The sequence below is a fragment of the Stenella coeruleoalba genome, assembly GCF_951394435.1.
Source record: "Stenella coeruleoalba genome assembly, chromosome: 5".
NCBI lineage: Eukaryota > Metazoa > Chordata > Mammalia > Artiodactyla > Delphinidae > Stenella > Stenella coeruleoalba.
The window spans coordinates 83,079,965-83,095,703 of NC_137150.1; the positions used below are offsets into that span (position 1 = coordinate 83,079,965).

A 15,739-nucleotide genomic window follows, 5' to 3' on the forward strand; every position below is an offset into this window, starting at 1 on the left:
GCTAGCATGGTAGAAAGTTAATATAAATGAAAGGGAAAAAGGAAAGAACAAAGGGAGAGAGGAAGAGAGGGAGGGAGGGAAGAAGAAGGAGGAAGAAAAAGCAGGAAGAGAGGTAGAAAGATACTGAGTTTCTATTCAGAGGAATGATGAATAGAACTCCTCTCTTTCCTGGATCATTATTGATGGCCTCAGTTAGAAAAGGGTAAAGAGACCACGAAAATAAAATGCAGCCAAAATCAACATACAGAAAATCTAGGATAACCCAGTTACACTTTCTACTAGTGCTAGTCAAGTACCCTGTGAGAGCTACCCAGTCAACATCTCTGATTTCTAGCCTCCGGGATGTGTTCCCTTGGTAATACGACATCACTGAATATAGCCAGAGCAGAAGTTTTGGAGTCCTCTACTAGGGAAAGTCAGCGGGTTATCATGGAGAAGAAGAGACATAGCAGAGAATTCTTTTACCGTGAGTCCAATGAGCACTGTCCAATGAGCACTATACAATGAGCACTATCCAGCAGGAGACACCAAAGACATTATCATTCAAAGAGGCTTGAAAGTCCTCTCCTCATGGCTGAAAGGAAGCAGTACCCTAAAGATGCCACAAACAGGTCTCCTCCTATAAAGGAATCATCATCAGAAATGCACGGAAGTTTTTTGGCCATAGACATATGCAGAGATGTGCAAACAGAGTGGCAAAGCAGAGACAGGAAGATATAGTTGGAGGATTAAAAAAAAAAAAAGAAAAAAAAAGTTCCAAATGTCCTAATGCAAGTGGCATCCACCTGTAATAAACCCACTAATAGTAAAGGAAGTAAAATAAAGAAAACATTTATAACTTAGAAAGAATTCCTGTTTGTATTAAAGTAGTGATCAGAGTGGTCCAAAATTCTGACCCTCTTACTGACAGCAATTTTTGTCTTGAATCTCTCTTTTGGCTTGTTCTGCCCCCCAATCCTACTCCACCGTATCAGACTGTCTCTACACCCCTCCAGGCAGTCACAGAATCCTAAAGCCACCCAGGGTAGCCGTCCATTCCCAAACAGTAGTGCTCAACTGGGAATATTGTTCTTTTAACCAGGATTAGAATGAAATCCAATACGAGATAGACGAAAATGTGGTACAGGGCCCATGGGAATTTGGGCTTGCTATGCTGTGACAGATCTCCTTGTCACCTGTAGCTTCTGTGATTCCATAAGACTCATCATATTTGGGTAATTTGTGCTTGTCACCTACAGCAGGCAAGGCTAATAGATACATCGGTCCAGAAAGAAGCTATAGGCAGCATTTCAAGATCTAACCAAGAGGGCAGTACCTACCCAAAGCTCAGAAACAATGTAAAATAAATTGCCCTTTGTGATTACCTTCAAGTTGAACTTCATTTATACTTTTCAATTACCTTTCAATGTACATATTAAGCTCAGACTAACTGAGGCATTTTTTAGTCAGAAATTGTAAGATTTAGGACAGAGCATGATCCCTATTGCTTTTACTGACCAGACACATTCTTAATTAAATAAGTGAATGGAGTAAGCAAGGCTGCACAAAGAATATATGAATGAGTAAACAAATTATTATCTATAAATTGAATCTGTCCAATTTTCATTCATTCATCACTTGACATTTATTGAGCATGTACTACATAAAATAGTTCATTGATTCATTGGAATTATCATAACTTGAAAAATAATAAAACTGAATTTCCTTTAAAATATATTATTTTTAGACTTTCCATTGATTCAAGCAGTCTTCCTTTCTATTACTCCAAATCATGAGCATATACCTAAAATCACATTATGTCTTTCTGTCTCTACTTACAATTTCAGAAATCCCAGTTTAAAAATATGATCTGAGTAATGTCAAATATTTTCTATATTTAAAATCATGATTAATTTCTAAGATTTATGAAAATTACCAATAGGTAGTCGGTCATATGCAAAGTGATTTCTAGCCATTGTATCTAAGGCTGGAACTTAAACCTAAAGAAGAGTAGTTAACAAGGTTTGTTTTGCTGAGTAAATTAAAACCAAAACCATTCTTATCACATGCCTTACCTTTTCCAGGGAAATATTCCCATCTTCTTAACCTCAAGGTCTGGCCCCTGGGGCAGGTATATAGTTAGAATAAAGATTTAAGATGAGCCACTGGTAGAAAGAGGTGTGTGCTTTATCTGAAGTTAGATAATGCTAATAACAATAATAGTTAATATAATCTGGCTGTTTACTCACAGAATTTGGGGGGTAAAATGAAAGAAGTAGACCAGAAAATATCTAGAATAATCTTCCACTATCCTGCAGTATCTAATGTGGAGAGATGGATATCATGGCAAATATTCAATAATTACTTTCTCAATCTAACGGTCAGATAGCAAGGCATTTCCCAGAGCATCCTCATGGTGTACGTGTTTTCCCAAGGGCACAGTGTGGGTGTGTGCCCAAATTTGGGTCCTTGGACACATAGTGGGTTAAATCACTAAATTCTAAAGGAGTAAACCCAACCTTTTCAACTGGCACAGAAGCAACTTTATCTTTAATGTTTGGGGCTGAAAGGTATTCATGGGTCACACTAGGCTAGAGAAAGACCTTGGAGACCATTGGCCTCCTTCACCACTATGGATGGGTTGGGGTGGAGGGACAGATCTAGTGCTGAGGAGTGAAGTTCCCTTAAATTTATCTTGTACTGTGAATGCTCTATTCCAATTCTGCACAGGCTCTTTGGGCAACAATAGTGAAAACACTCCAGGTTAGAGCGCTAAACCAAAGAGAATCTAGTAACTTTTTAAAATCACAGTCAACCCTCAATTATGTATGTGTATGGTAGAAAGTAGTGTCTTTGATAATAAAATGATAATTTATGTTTGACTTCACAACGTGTTCTATATTTGGGGTTTTTCTTTTGTTTTTGGCAACATCAACAGACTTATTTTCCTAATTAGTCTGACCCCGATTAACGTTACAATTAACATTCTCTGAGCGTACATACACATACGCACACTGCTCACCAACTGATGGGGGAGAACGCCCAGAAACACATTGTGGGCTAGGAATAGGTGGTCTGAGAGTATGTTTTAGCTGCTGGTAATTCACAAACTACATCATCTGAATCAATAGGGAGTTGGCTGCATTTACACCAGGCACTTCCCAGAGCTAAATAATCACATTAGCTAATTCCCATCCATAAAATATATGTAGCCTCAGTAATTACTTATTAAACTAAGTCTATCCAGCACACAGAATATTTTTTTCAACCAGGATTATTTAGTTTTACTCTTTATGCCAATCCAGTTAACAAGGTAATTGTCAGACCTGTCTAGTACCGGCTGCTACACGAACCTGCCCAAGTTCTTTCTCAGGCTTGGAGATATTTGGGAACGTAGTGGCCAGAGTTAGCTCTCAGCCCTGCCACTTTGGGGAACTCAGCGCAGCTTCCCTTGATTTCCTGAATACACCTTCTAGAAATGTCCCCTCTCCCTCGAAGGCACAGGGGGCCTGGCCTTCCACATAGGCCCCCAAGTACAGGTGGCCTGGCCCCCCATGGCGTCTGACCCTGGAGGTCGCTCACCTATCTTCTCCTCCGCTTGGCTGCTCTCCGCAGTCTCCGATGGAGGCTGGGCTGTTGCCTTGGCAGCAGCATCCTCTGCAGCAGGGGTGGTGGCGGCAGCAGCAGCAGTGACAGCAGCAGGCACGTCGGCTTGTTTAGGCTCCTCCTTGGCTGGCGCGTCTTCGGCCTTGGAGGACGGCGAGTTGTCAGTGGAAGCTTTAGTGGCACTTTCTGTCTCAGCAGAGCCGGCCTTCTCCTCCGAGGGGGCAGGAGCCTGGGGCGCTGCCTGCTCTGTGGCAGCCTCGGGGGCGCCCTCCCCCTTCTTCTCCTCGGAAGGAGTTTCGCCCGCTTTGCCGGTCTCTTCCGGCTTGGGGCCGGCGGCTGCGGCCGCTTCAGCGGGAGTGGAACCTTCTCCCTCCTTCTTCTCCGCACCCTCAGCGACGGGGGCTTCATCCTTCTCATTCGCCTCGGCCTCAGCGGCTGGGGCATCACCCTTCTTCTCTCCTTTGAGCTTTTTCCTCGTTATGTGTCCACGGAAGCTAGCCTGAATTTTGGTCGCGGCCTTGTGAGCTTTATCTTCTGGTTTGATGCCATCTTGTTCAATCTTTTGGTCCTCATCATTTTTTTCAACCTTTATGGAGAAAAGGGGGGGAAAAAAGGAGAGATGGAGCAATGTTCTTTTCCTTCAAATCACAGCATTCAATAAATGCATACTGAATGACTTATTCTGTGCCAGGCTCCATACTTGGAGTTAAGAAATCAGCAATACCCTGGAAATTCAAACCAAGCCCCCTCTCTTTCTGATGAAGAATTTAGGAGAGAACACATTAGTTTCTGGGAAAAATTAATGTCCTTCTGGCCTTCCAGAATCACTGGCATTATTTTATATGTCTTTCTTCCCCCAACTCAATGTCTCTCCTTTGCTAAACTTAAATCAGCCTTTTTGTGGATGTACTTTGACAACTCAAGTCCACCCAGCCTAGGTTTTCATCAGTGACCTCTGAAAGATATTGGTTTTCCAGGGTTTCAGAGAGGGTCCCTGTGAAAAACTTATGATTTAAAAAAATATTGTGGAAAAGCCTATTTGTTTCCCCAAGATTTCAGGTCTCATCAGGAAACCAGTAGGTTCAGGGCAAAGAATATGGTTCAGGTTTAAACAGCAAATTCCATCAGGGTCTTGTGCAAAATGCAGATGAGTTCCAGGGCTTTGAGGGGTTTGTTCAGGATGTGACAAGTCAGAATGCTGGTCACAAAATGACGTCTGTTTTCCTCTGTATGTGGTCCAACATCAGTAATGAACATACCAGGCCTTCAAAATTTGAATTCAGAAAATGGTCATTATTCTTGAGTTTTAAAAAAAGAGTGGAAAACACTGCTTCCGCTTTTGAAAGAGTGGCATATATTCACTAAATCACAATTTCTTATTCCCAAAGCAATTTAAACTTAAAATTAGTTTTATATTATCATCAACAGAGCCATCCTAGCACTGAAGGCAAGAGACTAGAATACAAAATTTTTACCATTTGATCATGTTACAACATAACATAGGCTGCAAATAACTTTTTTCCACATGGAAATTAAATCACAGGATAGGAATAGAAGGTATAATCATGAAAAGAAATGCCTAGGCAAGTACTCAGAATTCTATATAGCTCCGTTGCCCACTATGGTGACCCAGTGTGGTCACTTATAGTCCCCATATAGCCATTATATTAGTTTCAGGTATACAACACAGCAATTCAACATTTGTATATATTGCAACAATAAGTCTGGTTAACTTCTGAGAACACTGTCTTAGCAATAGGGAAATACAGCAGTGAACAATGCAGCAAAAGACCAATAATTAAAGAATGCTTCTCATGTACCAAGTCCTCTGCTTGGCCCCAGTCTCGACCTTGGCCTGACCTTGGCTTTTGCTCCAGTTTAGGATGCAAATCACAGCAGGCCAACACAAGGCATGCTTTCCACCTGTCATACAAGCTCTGCCCGAGGGACCCAGATCCTGTTCATCATGATGTAGACCTGTCTGACATTCTTGGGACAAGCATATGGGCCTGTATTGCTTAGGTCCATCAACATGCTAGTGAGTATACAAAGGTACTTTTGAAAATAAGCTGCATGTGAGAGTAAAAGCAGGATTAATAAATTTCCAGTAAAACTCAAGGCAAGTTTCTCTTCTTCCTCAGTTAATGGTGTATGTATCCATACAAAAAGTGAAGGAGTGCATGAAAGCACTTTGGAAGGGCCCATTCTGCTGCCTCTTCCCAGTGCCATGCTGCCACACTGCTCAGTGCTCTGATGCACTACCGCCTTCCCGCTCTCCTACTGCTCTTGTTGACTCCTACTGGGATGCACACAACACGATCTGGGGCACGGGAGCAGCTGTCCCTGCCAGGAGCTCTCTGCTCAGAGATGGCAGCATAACCCTCTTAAATTAATAGTTGTGAATGGAGCATGCAGCCAAGATGTTGTTAATTTATTTTACTCTATCTTGCATTTTCTGAATGAGGCACCATCTTACATGATAGGACATCTATACTTGGGCCTTGATGCGCAGTGGTTCTTTAATACAAATACTGCTCCTTGTGAAGGTAAACAAACCAATTCTTTCAGAGTAGGCAAGTGGACAGAAAAAACCCTCTGGTGACTCAAGAAAGCTACATCACCCTTTTCTCTTTAAAAACACAGAGAAAAGGAGATGAAACTTAAAACGCTGGAAAACATAAAAAGAAGGAAGCCAAGAGTCTGAATGACATAAAGAAGGTACTTTACAAGGATAAAGGAAGAGCCCCTCTAAGTTCTTTACACCTCCAACTCCAATCTCTCTCTCTCTCTCTCTCTCTCTCTCTCTCTCTCTCGCTCTCGCTCTCTCTCTCTCAATTTCTCAGATCATCTGCCACTGTAACTTTCCACGTGATCAGGACTTAAGCTTCTGTGCACAGCCTCTATGTTGAAATGACTATTTAGAAAGGCTCAGACTAGACTTGGGTGCCAAGATTGTGGGATCAGTCTCACCTGAAAAATCCAAGAGTATAAGGGACACAAGACAGAAAGGTGTGGGCAGGAAGGGAGAGAATGTGAAAAACCATAGTTAGGAGAGAAGTGAGACAATCCTGCAAGAGCTGGATACCCAAGTAGGTGGTCAAAGTACCCCCACAGGCATGCAGCTTCTCCAGGAGGAATTGCTGGGCCACTTAATATTATTAGAGATTTAGGGGAACTGGATTTTAGAAATTGGTTGGAAATAGACAACTAATACAAATTGTACAGATAGTCAGAGGGAAAGAGACAGAGACAAAGAGGGAAGGGGACGAGAAGGGAAGAGAAGGAAGGAAGGGGAGAAGGGGAGTGGGAAGGAAGGGAAGGGAGGGAGGAAACCAGCCTAAGATGAGGTGATTGAACAGAGGTATCCAGAAATAAGAATATTTTAAGTTAAAACTGGGTCTTAGGCCAGACAATTCTGGATGTGTGTGTCTTTCTTTTGTACCTGTAATTAATTCCATAAATATGGCTTAAACTATAGGTAATTTTCTGGTAAAATTCCTTTCACAGTGCTAGAGGTAATTGCATTGGGAGTGTATTTTGCTGAGAGAGGTGACAATAATAAAAAGAACATTTCCCAAGACTGGCTGTGGGGGAACCCCAAGATGTCAGGCTACATAGACCTTTTCCCAACTGGAAATAGAAGAGCTTGCCTAAAACAAAGAGCATGTGAGCCCAGAGAAACTGGAGACTACTCACTACATTCAGCACAACCCTTTCAGCTTCTAAAAGGGAAAAACTGTGCCCTGAAAAGTTGTCACTTGTTTCACTTGATAGCATGAGTGAATCAGTCAGTGGCCCCACTTGTATTTGAACTCAGGTCTTCTCCCTTCCCACCCAACCCCAAGTCCAATTTTATTGCATCTGTGACCCAGAACAACTTAGTCTTTCTTGTAGCCGATGGTGCATCAAGCATCATGTCAACATCTTGATTCATCTATTCATTTAGCAATACTGAGTGCCTATGCTGGTACCACAGACACACTAGTGAGCAGACAGAGACTGTATCTATCCACACAGGACTCTTTTTAAAATACACTTAAAAAAAATAAGCTCATAGTATTTAACAATCAATAATTCCCCAGGAATTCAAGGAGACACCCGACATTACACCTGTCTATAAAGCAAGGCCAATAGTCTAAATATGTCAGTTAGAGATGGAGGAAGTCCAGAAAAAAGGGGATTCTGGTACTTAATGGCTAAAAAGAGTTAGTTCATAGTCTCATAAAAATAGATTTATTTTTTAAACTCAGCGTTGCCACAAACAAGCTTTGTGCTGAGCTCTGATAAAATTCTTTCATTTTTACATGGAATTGTTGCTATCCATGAATTAACTAATGTGGACATGCCAATGCAGTTCCTTACGTGTAGGAAGAGGATCATTATTAGTTGCCATACTTTTTTTTTCCAGGAATCTTCATTGCTATAGTTTAGAATTTTTACTGATTAATTTGTTCAGGAACTCTGTAATTTATGAAGTCTTAAAGGAAACAAAGTATGGGAAATGTTAACTGTTCAACCAAGGCTAAAACCTTGGATGAATATTGGTTTGAAGAAGATGAAGGGTACCATTCTACTAAGTTGCTGGGATCTGGTCAAATTTTAAAGTCCATTAGGTGAAAGGGCAATACTTTTCATCAACATTTAAGAATCAGAGATAAGAAAGCCAAATGTAAGAAGTACTATTTCATACCCAACATTGTTGCTCTGGTTAATAGTTTCCTTTTCCTCTTGGGGGAGGAGAGAGTGAACAAATTAGGATTCAGTCTAAGATGTCCAAAATTTGCATTTATTATGTTCCAAAAGAGCTTTAGGCAAAAAAATCTATAAATGCCTAACTTTCAGGACTTAAAATAGCGTCATCCATTCATCTGGGACACTTCAATTCATTTAACTATTTCTAATTATCATAGGACTACTTCAACCTCCCAAGCACAGAAAAATGTGGCCCTGAATCTACTTCTGCTAGCTCTAAACACTACGATGATAATACTTCAAATTTTCTCTGAAACAGGATTGAATTTTAAATGCTTTTAAAAATCATTAGTGTGCACCAGTTCTTCTTTCTAAGAACATTTTTAGTAAACCAAAATATTTTCAATTTGATTGAGCAAAAGATATTTCCGAGAAGCAAAATTGAAAGGCCAGGGATATCAGAACCAGAATAAAGTGTGGATGGATATGTATGAATCTAACAAATACCTACTTATGGCTCACTCTAGTTTTTATTAATAATTTAGTGAGGTGAAATTCACATAAGAAAATTTCACTCTATTTTTCAGCTTAGTCGGCTTTGAGCACAGTTGAAAGCATATACTTTAGGAGAAATGTCCAAGTATTAAAGAAGCTCCCAGTGGAGCTTCTGTACCTGCTTTGAACCTAGTCAAAGATCAGAAGTCCAGAGAACTGCCCCTTATGGAGGAGCCAAAGGAGGATGCGCAAACCTTCTCCAGTTCTGTAGCGGAAGTGTCTTCAGGTTTCTGGGCAGTTCTAGGGAAGAAGGTGTCATTTAAAAGATGAATAGGCACAGCTGGGATACAGGGGTCCCTTAACACTCAATATGGCTTGAAAATCCAACTAAGAGAGTGAGGGGATGGGGGGCAGGATGCAAGTAGGTATAATGAAACAGTTGTGCATTTGCCAGCAATGGCCACCATTTTTTTAAACTCTTATTTTCAGTCCAGTGAAGAGTCTTCTTTTAGTTCCTGGGCAGGTGGGAGCACTGACATATGACAACTGAGCAATTCTCCAGGGGAACGTGAGACATCAAGAGTGACTTTGCAAATCCTGGCACAGTGGTAGTGAGGGGATTCTCTTTTCCCCTTCAGATGAAGTGTGCAGCATAACGCTGCAGCTCCACAGTCCTAATTAAGTGGGCAAGAAATGCTCATTGATTGGCTGACTATATAGAAAACCAAATATCCCACATTGGAAACTGGAATAGTAATGTGAACTTTTCAGAAAATAGCTGGTGATCAAAAGATGGGTCTTCAGCTCACTTTCATATATTATTTATTTAACATGTACAGCCCAGCTACTTCCTAAAGAATATGAAGTGGTATATTCAACCCAGTATAAAGTACTACTGGCGGAGAACTCAGTTTCCATTCAAAAGACTTATCTTTTATTTTATTTTGTATATGTAGAACTCTAGCTGTCCCACAAAGATGGAGATGAGGCAAAGAGCATATTATCATTGGCACCTTCTAACAGACAGAAGTCAGCAAATGAAACACTTTGTCTATTTCATTCATGGCTGAATCTCCAATTTCTAGAATGGTGTCTGGCATATAGCAGATGCTCAATTAATATTTGTTGAATGAATCCAAAATTTGAACCTCTCAATGAGTGCCATTTCAGAAAGATGATGATAGGCAAATTAATATGGGATTCCATTTTGTCAACTTTTAATACCCTTCATTTCCCAGTGATGGACTTCAAGAGCATCTAAGACAGGTATATGTTTCCCCAACACCTAACTGAGGAACTGACTTCATGCAGTGAGGTTGAACAAAGAAGCCAGTTATGGAAATAAAGGTACAGGAGTCAGACAAGGAGAGAAGGCACAAAATGACATTGATAATAATAATTTTAAAAGCACTTGGAAATAAATCTAAGATATAACAACTGACATTCATTTTCTCCATGCGTTGCCTGGAATCATAGCAATCAAATTATTTTTCTAATATATATCTCTGCTTCTTCATAAGTTAAAGAGGCGAAAATATTCATAGAGGATTGTTGGAGACTCTCTCCTTCCCTCTGTTTAGAGTTGATCTGTATAATGAGCCCCATGTCCTAAGGTTGTAGGCTGGAGATGACTAGTCCCTTAGATATTCAAGGAAGGAAGCCCCTCTTCCTCAGATGGGGGCTGGGAAGATGCACATACTTATGAGACGAGGCACATACTTACGCTGGTCTATCTCTCAGGACTCATGCTAGACAGAATAATTTGACTAAACTCTTTCAGAAAAGCTTTAGGTATGGCAAACAGAGATATAAGTCACCTAACTGAACAAAGGGTCAAAGTCAGTGATGCCTAAGCAAATATCTGCTGAGAGTTAACTCTGAAAGGAAGGGGCTCGACCGTTGAGCAGCAAAAGCAGACCCCCCAATGAGAGTTGCTGATTGTAGTTCACTACCTCTGCTAGTGTTCACTACGGTTACTAGTGTTCACTACCTCAACAAGTCGTTCACTACCTCTTAAGTGGCACACTGGAAGGAGGGAGAGGTGGACAAGGTGAGGGGATACTAAACCTTGCTCTGGGAGAGGTCTCGGTGCCTACAGTGGCCACTGAGCTGGGAACAAGATAGAGGGACTCCCTGTCAGGCTGCTGAAGAGGCTGGACTCACACACCAGACTATGAGAGGGACTGTGAGGCTTTTGCTAACAACTGGGGAAAGACAAGAGAAGAGCAGGCAGCCAGTACATCTGGGAAAAGATAGAAAAGCCGCCTAACCAGCAGACAGCCCATTGTACCACCATCACAGGGGAATTCCACCCAGTTGAGCATTCCCCAGAGCAAACCACACCCCAAGCTGCTGGAGAAGGTGCTCAGAGCCAACCAGCGGGAAGAGAAGGCCCAGGTAACTCTGCCAAAAACTGCCTTCCTTTCAGGTGTGATGCCACAAAATGTCTCTGGTTGGATGTTCAGGAATATAAAACATGATGAGATAAATATTTAATTAAATTGCCATTTCTTCCTGCTCTACTGAATAGTGATTATTGATTTATTTTTTCTTATTTAAACCTTTTTCATTATGAAATGTAATTTATTACATTCTAAGTCAGCAGTACCTGATAAATTTTGTTCAGTGAACAAGTGAGTGAGAGAGACATTCCTCATCTGCTCTACTATATGCCTTTCTCCAAATATTGTCACTGTTGGTCTGTTTATCTTGTTTTTCCTTCTCTGTGCTTATATTCTCCTGACTTATATTTGTATTTCATTTTTAACGGACTCTTCCCCTGGACTATAAACTCTCTGGAAGCAGGACCTTGTAGGTTTTGTACAATCCTCAAAGCCTTGGTGGCTAAAACAGTGCTGGCACATGGCTGATGCTCCAGAAATATTTATTTGGAGCTGTTGTTAAGTAACTATGTGTCGTGTTATGTTAGTGATCAGAGAGCATGTAAATGGGCAGTACACAGCCAAGGCTGGGTATCAGTGCTTCTCTCTGGGAAACTAATGCTCTGGGCCTTCGTCAAACTGTTCTCCAGCAGCCATATCCCTCTCTCTTACTTTTTTTTTTTTTTTTTTTGCGGTACGCGGGCCTCTCACTGTTGTGGCCTCTCCCGTTGCAGAGCACAGGCTCCGGACGCGCAGGCTCAGCGGCCATGGCTCACGGGCCCAGCCGCTCCGCGGCACGTGGGATCTTCCCGTACCGGGGCACGAACCCGTGTCCCCTGCACCGGCAGGCGGACTCTCAACCCCTGCGCCACCAGGGAAGCCCCCGCCTCTTACTTTTATAATGAGTATACCACATATAAGTTAGTATTTCAGTTCAGTTCTCATCATAACCATGTGAGGAACACATCACTGTGCCTGTTTTATAACCGAGGTAAATTAGGAAACAGAAAGGAGCTCAGTGTGATCCAGCTTCTAAAGACCAGGCCTGCCCTCAAGCCCACTCCTTGTTTAGTGCTTTTTAAAATAAATTGTAGGAAGCCAATATTCCCTGGTGGGTAAGAACATGGGCTGTAGAGTTAGATATGTATAGGTTCAAATCACTGCTCTGCCACTTAATTACCAGCTCTTGACCTTGGGCAAGATAACTTCAGTTTCTTTATCTGTAAGATGGGGGAGTAACAGGGCTATCTCACTGGATTGTTGTGAGGATTATATGAGTTAATGTATATAAAGTACTTAGCACAGTCCCTGACATACTTTACGTGCTCAAAAAGGGACAGCTAATTTTCTCATCATAATCATTGTCATCATCACTCTCATCTCAGAGTAATTTCTACATTACCATTACGGAGTCCACGAGAACTTCTTATTCATCCTCAGAGAGATAAGCAAAAAACCATCTAAAGTATGCCACATACTCAATCTAGTTCTTCCCTATCCTTGGGAAGGGGGCAGATCTGTTTACATTGTCAAGGATAAATCCCACTCTTCTACCACCTAACACACACCAACCCTCTCTAATCTTATCCATGTCTAAACCTCTACCTGGTCCAGCAACTTGGTGATGGAAATTCACTTAGACTAGAAGTCTGTTCGTTCTCAAAATATATACCTTTTACCTGACATCCCTCATCCCACAAAAAAAATCTCATATAGCTACTATGTCATATTTCTATCTCACCATCTGGGTATATCCCTTCCACATTCAAGAAAACAACTGCCCTGCAGGTTCTGAGAGCTCCTCTATTTACACATCATTGGTAAAAGCTGTGGATGCAGATGCCAGACACTTTGTGGGGAATTAGCTTAGGAGCATGTGGCCCTGAGGAAAGAGGGACATCGAGATTTGGGATTTCCAGCTCTACCCAGTGTACCCCCATTGGCTAGTTAGTGAAGCCCCTCCGAGTGTCAGTGTACGTAATATGCAGGGGGGTGCATAACATGTCATCAGAGCGCACGTCATCATGAAGCCTAGCTGATGAGAGATGGAGAACTCGAGACGCCATTTGCTTTAAAAAAAATGACAGTAACTTGAATTTTTATATTCCAGGTTATGAAGTACTTTCCACCTCATAAAAAAGTTCCTCGAGGAATTACAATGAAGTAGGCTGAGCAAGTGTGCTATCCCCTTTTTAAAATGAAGAAACCAAATCCCGGATTGATGGAAGGCCCCACAAATGCTAGAACAGGTCTTAAACCTAGGCCTCCAATCTCCCTACATTTTAAGGAACCTAACAGAGAATTCAGTCTAAGAATTGAACACTAAACACTCAGAAAAAGAAAAAAGTGTCACCGAATATGTAGCAATCCTAATATCAGTACTGAGACTAGTTGAATTACTTTTTAATGAACAGAATTGGTCTATATTTCTGATCTTATAACAGAGGCGGCTCCAGAAGCTCTATATAGGAGGAATCGGGGCAGGAACATGTTTGAAAAGGGGAACTAGGTGATTTTTCTTGAAATTGCACTGGCACAGCAAGCATATTTCTTTGTACAATATGCTTATATCTAGGAGGTGGGATGATTTTGCAGAGACATTGCTATCTGTCAACAATAGTTTGCAGATGCCTTAATGGTCTGTATCAATCACCAGGTAAGTGATTGCACGTTTAGAACAGTACCTGAGAAATCTAAAGAAAAAAAAGAGCAGCTATGTTTTCTTTCTGATTCTACAAGATATGTTGTTTTATTCTTCCATGCGTGGAAAAAACAATTGAATGTTTTTGGTGGAAAGAGGTGAGGATGTCAGGTAAATGGCGTACAGTTTCAGGAAAAATAGACTTATTTCCATTTTAACTGGATTTCGATTCCCCAAGCTGTTGGATAGTTGAAGGGCAAATACACAAAACCCTAGAAAAATCTGTAAATCATACCCGAGTCTAAATTTGCTAATGTTGTTATTCTTGTCATTCTTCTTTTCTTGCCTCTCCCTTTGTTTCTGGCATCAAATTCTCTCTAAGTCATCGGGCACTGACATTCATTGATTACACGGTTTGGCATAACTTTTGGCTCAAACAATTTGAGTTCAAATTCTGGTTCAGCCATGGCTCAAATGTGTGACCTGGAATAAATTTCTTTTTTTTTTTTTAACATCTTTATTGGGGTATAATTGCTTTACAATGGTGTGTTAGTTTCTGCTTTACAACAAAGTGAATCAGTCATACATAAACATATGTTCCCATATGTCTTCCTAAATTTCTTAATTTCTTTAGAATGCAGCTTCTTCATCCCTCATACTGGGATACTAATACTTACTGTGCAGAATTTCTTGAGGATGAAAGAAAATAGTATTTTTAAAATGCCTGGTATTTAAGAACTCAACAAATAATTGCCTAGAAGAAGACAATACAAGTGAAGTGAAAATTGCTGCTTTCTGGAGACTAGGGATTGGGTGCATTATTTGATAAATATTTTATGGTTTTCTATCTCTGATAGCTTATGGAGGAATTTTTCAGGACTATGCATATTTCATAAAAATAATAAATGCTCTCCTAAAAAAAAACCTCTTTAAAGGTACTATAAAGTACCCTCAGATCCTTACAGAAAATAATTCTAATAATAAATTGAAAAATTATATAGTACTATGTGCCAACTACTCTTCTAAGCACTTTATTATATACTTTATATATATACACACACACATAGATTTATTAAATTTAATTCTAGTGAAGCTATGCAATGGGTACTATTATTTTACAGGTGAAGGGGCTTAGGCACAGGGACATTAAATAACTAAATCACACAGCTAGTAAGTAGCAGAGCCAGGATTTGAACTCAGGCTGCACGTGAGGTAAGATGACCCTAGGAAGACAGGGCTGGTCTACTCTCTGTAGACATTTTCTCCAGGCTCCCAGGCAGGGTGAAAAGTGAAGTGCAGGCTGGGAGAATCCAGAGCATGACTTTGTCACTGCCAGTGCCTGCCAAGGCTGAGCTAGTTACCAGTGTCTAAAAGACAGCTTCAGAGCTGTCACCCCAATTTCATCTTCCCCTGTCAAAATCTCTTTACAGTAGAAAAGTACAAATACATTTTCAAAGCAGGGACTGTGGTATCATGACCTCATCACCCAGGCGATGCTGTGACTCATTTTCCTTGTGAAGATCTTGACAGGGAAGATTCACACTTGAGACGTTGAGAACAGCCTAGAGACCAAGTTTGCTATTAATTCTGAAAGCAGGAGCAAGAAAATATAAGAGAGCAGAGAAAGCAATACTGGGGGAAGTGTGGGGGGAGGGCTTCAGGTCAGGAATCATGACTATCTAATTAAATGAGAAAAGCAGATGAATAAACTGGAATCACTCTTAGGCTTATCAGAGGGAAGGGGCTGAGCAGGTGGTAAAGATTTATTCCCGAGGCTGAGGATTTAAATCCAGCCAGAGTTCCTGAATTAAACATTGCCTTTTTCTTAAACCAAGTATCCCTGTTACTTGACTCACAATTGTACTGAGGCAGATAGGGAAATCTATCTAGAACCGTTCCATGGACGTCATACTTGTTGCTCTGACTATATTCTCAAAAAATATCA

General features: G+C 40.9%; 1 protein-coding gene across 2 annotated transcripts in view; it reads right to left on the reverse strand.

The window, feature by feature from the left end:
- GAP43 (growth associated protein 43) overlaps positions 1 to 15,739 on the reverse strand; it is a 92,976-nt gene that overhangs the window by 38,187 nt on the left and 39,050 nt on the right. For both annotated transcript variants that reach the window (XM_079921607.1, XM_079921606.1), the window contains exon 2: positions 3,562 to 4,171. In XM_079921607.1, coding sequence (XP_079777733.1) covers positions 3,562 to 4,171 — 610 coding nt within the window. The remainder of the gene's footprint in view (positions 1 to 3,561; positions 4,172 to 15,739) is intronic.